Here is a 5,787-nt window from a genome sequence, read left to right on the forward strand (position 1 = left end):
TTTTTTTTTTTGCATTTGGTCCCGTCACCGTTCTCCACGCGTTGAGGAAAGTGTTGAATGGGTATTTCGTTCATTGTCCCTCCCCCATCCCCAGGGACAGTGGGTGGTGTTGCCACCGGCCTTCTCTTCGATGCTGGGCGGCCATCCGACTGCTCTGATGCTCGGGGCCCGGGGTGCATGCGGGCGGCCGGCCGCCGCATTCGCAACAATTAAAGGTTCGCACAGCTGCCAAATGGTGGCTACTTGTGACGGGCCCTCGGCGTATACCTTCTTGAGTGGTGATTGCTGCTGATGGTCTGCGCAACTTGCGGTCGCCAAACCGTGCGGCCTTTAGCCCCTGTGACACCGCTTGTTCGGTTAATATTGATGGTTTCTCCGCTTTTACCTACTCATCGTGAATTTATTATTTTTGCATGATTTCCTAGTTTCGATGCTCTTCGTGTGTGCTTGAGCTCGTCACAGGGAAGGAGGTGCTTAACGAATCTTGTACATTTTAGATTGGCTTCGGAGAGGCGGCCAGACTTGAAGGGATCGGAAGTTGCTGTGGGTTGGAGTTTGTTTTATCTTTTTTTTTTGATGGTGGAGTGTGAGCTCACTGTTTTTTGTCACCCTTCCCTTTGGAAACAAGGCATGTGTTTGTAAATCTTTTCGTCAATTAAAGTTGGTTGGTAATGTATACAAAGAACTGTTCCCACCTTCCGTTTTTATCTTTAATTTCCCCTGACGACGGTTTGTTGGTCTTATGCTTACTTTGTTTCTCACGTATTTCTCAACTTATGCCTTCGTGTGGAACTTTGTTTTTCTCAGGTCGCAGTTAAACAATTTTACTTTGTGCATATCTTAAAGCATTTTTTCGTAACTCTTTGGCTGAGCCGACAGAGAGAAAGAGAGCTGCGTGATTCGTTTATTGACTTAGTTTGTCTTTTTTTAAAAAAAACTAGGTTGTTGTTGCAGTGACTTTGCGGCCGCACGGTTTGATATCATCATTCTTGTGGCGGAGGTTTTTTGTTTCTGAAACCACTTGTGGCATAGCTTGACTGCGCGAATAAATGCTCGCTTTCTTCATGTTCCACCGTTAGGTTCTATAGCAGATAAGTAGGGATCCCGCAACTCTTACCGCAGGTTTTTTTGGTCTAAAGGTTGTGTAGCAAGTAAAATGCCCAACATACCGTTAGTGGCTGAACTTGGTACCAAATGTGCCGAGTTTCAACGCTTGCTCAACACCTCCGAGGTGCCTGAGGTTGTCAAGAAGAAGCTCCGCCCGTCTATGGACCCTAAAGAACTTTTCACTTCTCAGGACTCTAGAATATTTGTCCGATGTCGTCCAATTATACCTTTCGACCAAGAAGACATGAATAGCAAAAGTATCATTCGTAAAGTGGACGGGTATCGCGATCCTGTTGTAATGTCCCCCAAAATTTCACTAGCTGGACAGTGCACAATCGAGCCACACAGCGTAACTCTCGACGGAGTTTTTTGCGGAGGGGATGACACCGAACGCGTATACATGGAGTCATGTGCACCTCTCGTTCACTTGTCGGTTGAGGGTGCCTCGACCTGTGTTTTGTGCTATGGACAAACAGGGAGTGGTAAGACGCATACGACGTTGGGTATTGTTGGCCTTATGTCAAGGGATCTGGCTCCTTACTTTGCTTCACATAACATTTTCATTACAGTTATTGAGATACAAGCAAACAAAAATATTGATCTCCTGACCGGTTCAGAGGTTCAGGTAGTTGAGGATATATCTGGTGAGTTGAAGATCCGTGGAACAGATGGTTTTGAATGTTCTAATGATGAAATGTTATTAGCTGTGTTCCAAGAGGCGGCATCCCAGAGGATGACAAAGGCAACAGGGAGAAATGAAGTCTCTTCCCGCAGCCACATGGTTACCTGCATACAAATAATTTGTAAGAACAGCACGTGGGTTAAACCAGGGGAGTTATTTATTGTGGATCTTGCCGGAAGTGAGAACACAGCGGACAGCGCTACACATGATAAGGAAAGACAAATGGAAGCAAAGTTCATCAACACCTCACTTATGACGCTGAAAGAATGCATCCGGGCGCGAGCAATGGCAGCGACAAGCACCAGTCACCTGCATATACCATTTAGAAGATCGCCTTTAACACTATTACTGCGTGATTGTTTTGAAATTGCTGTGAAGAGACCAACGAAGACGGTAGTAATAGCATGTGTTTCTCCTCTGTTGAGAGATTCTAGACATACAATAAACACATTGAGGTACGCCTCCTTGCTTGCGGTAACCGTTCCAGCACGTATTGTTGCTGATGACCCCGACGATCCAAATGGGTTTGACAGGGAGCAAGCGTTGGCATTTATATGTCGGTGCTCGAGAGGTCGGATTACCAACCCAGAATATATTCTTCCTGAAGGAGATGGTCGTACCCTTGTTCATATTCCTGAGGCAGAGTTCATCCGTCGTATAATGGAATCTCATGCGAAAATAAGCGAGAAAGGCGCCAAACAGATCTATACGTCTGTGTGGCAAAAAATAGTGGATGCTCGAACAAAGGGGCGCAAAGTCATGACATCATCAAAGAAAGCCCCCATTGCCCCGCGGTGTGCTACGCAGAGGAGATGAAGAGGATTTTTTTTATCGGTTCGTTCTCCGTTTTTTCCGTCTCATTTATTTATCCTCTTACTATCCTATGCGTGGTAATTTGTCCCGTTCACTCAGCTTTTTTTCTGTTTTTGCAAAGAAGAAATTAAAAAAATATTAAATGTTTTGGGTATAGAGATCTTTTGTAGATAATTTGTCTGTAGAGCGTCAATGTGCTCTTTTTTGCACCATAACCACTACGGTCTACTGGTGTTTTTTTTTTTGGGGGGGGACGTATATATATACTTATTTACGTCTGCATATTGTTTCATATGTGCTGCAACGGGGGGTTTCTTTTATAGTGACGAGTTCATAACTGTGTATATATATGCATATATTATGGTCCTGTACGATGCAGAGCAATACTCATGGGTACGTGCATTTGTCTCAGAGGGGAAAGGAGACAATAATGTCAGAACCAGTATTGGGAGTACTTACCTTTTCCTTCTGGTTTAACAGTTGCGGGACAACTTCCCTTAAAGTGTTTCTATTTTCCCACCGCTTTTCCAATAAGGTCCAAGTGTGGCTATGAGAGTGCTTGCAAATGAAATCAGGCGGATGCTTGTGGCCTTTCTTTTAACCGCAGCTTTCGGATACGATGTAACTTCTGCTAATGTTATAGGGGTTGACTTTGGCTCAGATTACATTGAGGTCGCAGGCCCTATAAATGGAGTAAACGTTGACATAATTTTAAACGAGCAGTCCCATCGAAAGACAGACAATTATATTGGTTTCAGGAATGGAGAGAGATCAATAGGTGCTCAAGCAAAGTCTCTGGCGGCTCGCTTCCCTACCAATATGATAGCGATGATCAATCACCTGGTTGGTATTACTTACAATTCGTCTGACTTTGCGAACTTCAAAAAACTTCAATGTGAATTCGACCCACATCCGGAGGAACGGGGTACGGTTGGATTCAGATTTGAAGACAATAATGACACATACACGGCTGAGGAAATTTATGCCATGATGCTAAACTACTGCCGAAGTATCTCTGAAAAAGCCGGTGTGCCAAACCCCCAAAATGTGGTTATCACCTTACCTTTTCATTCATCGCTGGGGAGGAGACAAACTATTTTGGAAGCTGCGCGCTTGGTCCATATTAATACGTTGGGTTTGTTGCACAGTACCACTGCCACGGCCTTATATTACGGTGTGCGTCGCAGAGGATTCGGGAACAGGACCGTTCATCTCCTTGTTTACGACATCGGTAGCACACACACAGAAGTTGGTGTATATAAATTTTCTCCACCAGTTCAAGAACAGGGGAAGAGGACGAAAAACGTCGAGAGTTTTGGAACACTAACAACGATGGGTATAGTTTCTGATGCAACCTTAGGCGGTAGAGCACTGGATTCATGCATTGCAAAGGGTATCGAAGCAGAGGCTATTTCTAAAATGAAGATTTCGCCGGTACTGGGTGGATCAACGGTTTCTCAGAGAAAGGCTCAGTTTTCTTTATTTCGGGCAGCTAAGAGGGCTAGGGAGGTTCTTTCTGTTAATAGCAAGACTCCAGTCACGGTTGAAGGTATTGCCCCCGATAGAGATTTTAGCACAGAGGTTTCAAGAAAAGAATTCGAAACAAACTGCTCCGAGTTGCTCAAACGATTTCCTCGTGTAGCTCAGGAAGCTGTGACGAAGTCATCTCTGACTTTGAAGGACATTGATGCCTTTGAAATGATGGGTGGCGCTTCACGAACTCCAAAAATAATAAGTGACCTATCCACCTTTTGGGGGAAGGAGGTGAATAGAACTTTAAATTCAGACGAAGCTGCCGCAATGGGTGCTGCATATTATGCTCTTCGGCTGTCTCCACATTATCGCCCCCACTCATTCCGGATAATTGAGCGCGTCCCATACACGTTTTTATTCGCAGTCAGTCCAGAGGTGAAGAACTCTTCGAACTCAAAGAGAATGCTCGCCAACAACCCCATCATTGGGTCAAGATGGAGCATAACTGTGAATCGCACTGATGATTTTTCAATTCAACTCTTCGATTCAGATGCGCGTATCGGGAACGTTAATATCACTGGTGTGAAAGGGGCATTGGAAAGGCTTGGGTTCTTTCAACCCAAACTTAACCACACAAACAACAGCCACATTATTCGCATTCAGGTTCGTTTCAATGAATCTGGCCTTTTAGAAGTTGAGGAGGCAGGCGTTTTTTACCGCTATGCTGTGAATGTTTCTTCGAGCACAAAAACTACCGGGGTACAGGCCGATTCTAATAGTTCCAACGAAAGCGGATATGTAGTTGAGATGAAACGAAAATCAGCTAGACTATCGGCAAGGGTTACCTTTACTAACCCAGAGCCACTATCTTATGAGCTTTTGAATAACTCAAGGGTTAAAATATTTCAGTTACTGGAAAAGGAAAGAAAGAAGCATGAGGCAGCAACTGCAAAGAATAATTTGGAAACATATCTTTTCTGGGCAAAGACGGAGGGCATTTTGGAGAATACAACAGCGTTAGAACCCTATACTCCAGAAGAAGTAAACTCATTGAAGAATGCATTAGCGGAAGCGCAGGAGTGGCTGGAGGATGGCGATGGAAGCAATGAATCATGTAGTAAAGAAGAATATGAAAATAAACTTGCCACTTTGAAGGAACTTGTTAAGAATAGCGGTAAAAACAAGAATACAACGAACACCACAAGTGGCAGCGACGATGCTGTCAAGGGAGACTTGTGAGGTATCGCTTTTACGTGCTGCGTGTTTGCCACCTTGCTGGTGAGGGGTTGTTTTTTCCTTTAATTATTATTACTATTAGCACCTTTCTCTCTGTGTATGTGGGTTTGCGCATACACATATGCAGGTACTATTTTCCACGACGCCTTCAGTTCCAGTGCACTTGATCGTTTCCACTCCGCGGTAAATAAACGTTTCAAAGCATGTTTTCCTCCTTTGAAATTGTGTAATTTCAGTTTTTCTTATTATTGTCGATCTGGTAAACCCTAGTAAGCGACAGTATGTAGGTAAATGTCCTAGATCGTGTTGGATACTGCCGATCACGTGCTGGATGCTAATTGCCTAAACATATTTGGACCTGCGGACTGCGTGCCCAATTAAGGGTAGATGGTGGCATCTGCTCGGAGGAGAAATGAGTTGCGTGCTTGCAACACATCCCAGCGATTGTGACGAGAGGATGAATTTACAAAAAAAAA

General features: G+C 44.3%; 2 protein-coding genes across 2 annotated transcripts; both read left to right on the plus strand.

Annotated features, from left to right (window-relative positions):
* Nucleotides 1–1,156: 1,156 nt before the first annotated feature.
* On the plus strand, nt 1,157–2,605 carry TEOVI_000403900 (Kinesin-13 6, putative; the record flags this gene model as incomplete). Its single annotated transcript, XM_067226855.1, has 1 exon — nt 1,157–2,605. The coding sequence occupies one exon, from the start codon at nt 1,157–1,159 to the stop codon at nt 2,603–2,605; it is 1,449 nt and encodes a 482-aa protein (XP_067082956.1).
* Nucleotides 2,606–3,151: 546 nt separating this feature from the next.
* On the plus strand, nt 3,152–5,314 carry TEOVI_000404000 (Hsp70 protein, putative; the record flags this gene model as incomplete). Its single annotated transcript, XM_067226856.1, has 1 exon — nt 3,152–5,314. The coding sequence occupies one exon, from the start codon at nt 3,152–3,154 to the stop codon at nt 5,312–5,314; it is 2,163 nt and encodes a 720-aa protein (XP_067082957.1).
* Nucleotides 5,315–5,787: the final 473 nt, after the last annotated feature.

Source organism: Trypanosoma equiperdum (assembly GCF_001457755.1).
Source record: "Trypanosoma equiperdum strain OVI genome assembly, contig: ctg_862, whole genome shotgun sequence".
NCBI lineage: Eukaryota > Euglenozoa > Kinetoplastea > Trypanosomatida > Trypanosomatidae > Trypanosoma > Trypanosoma equiperdum.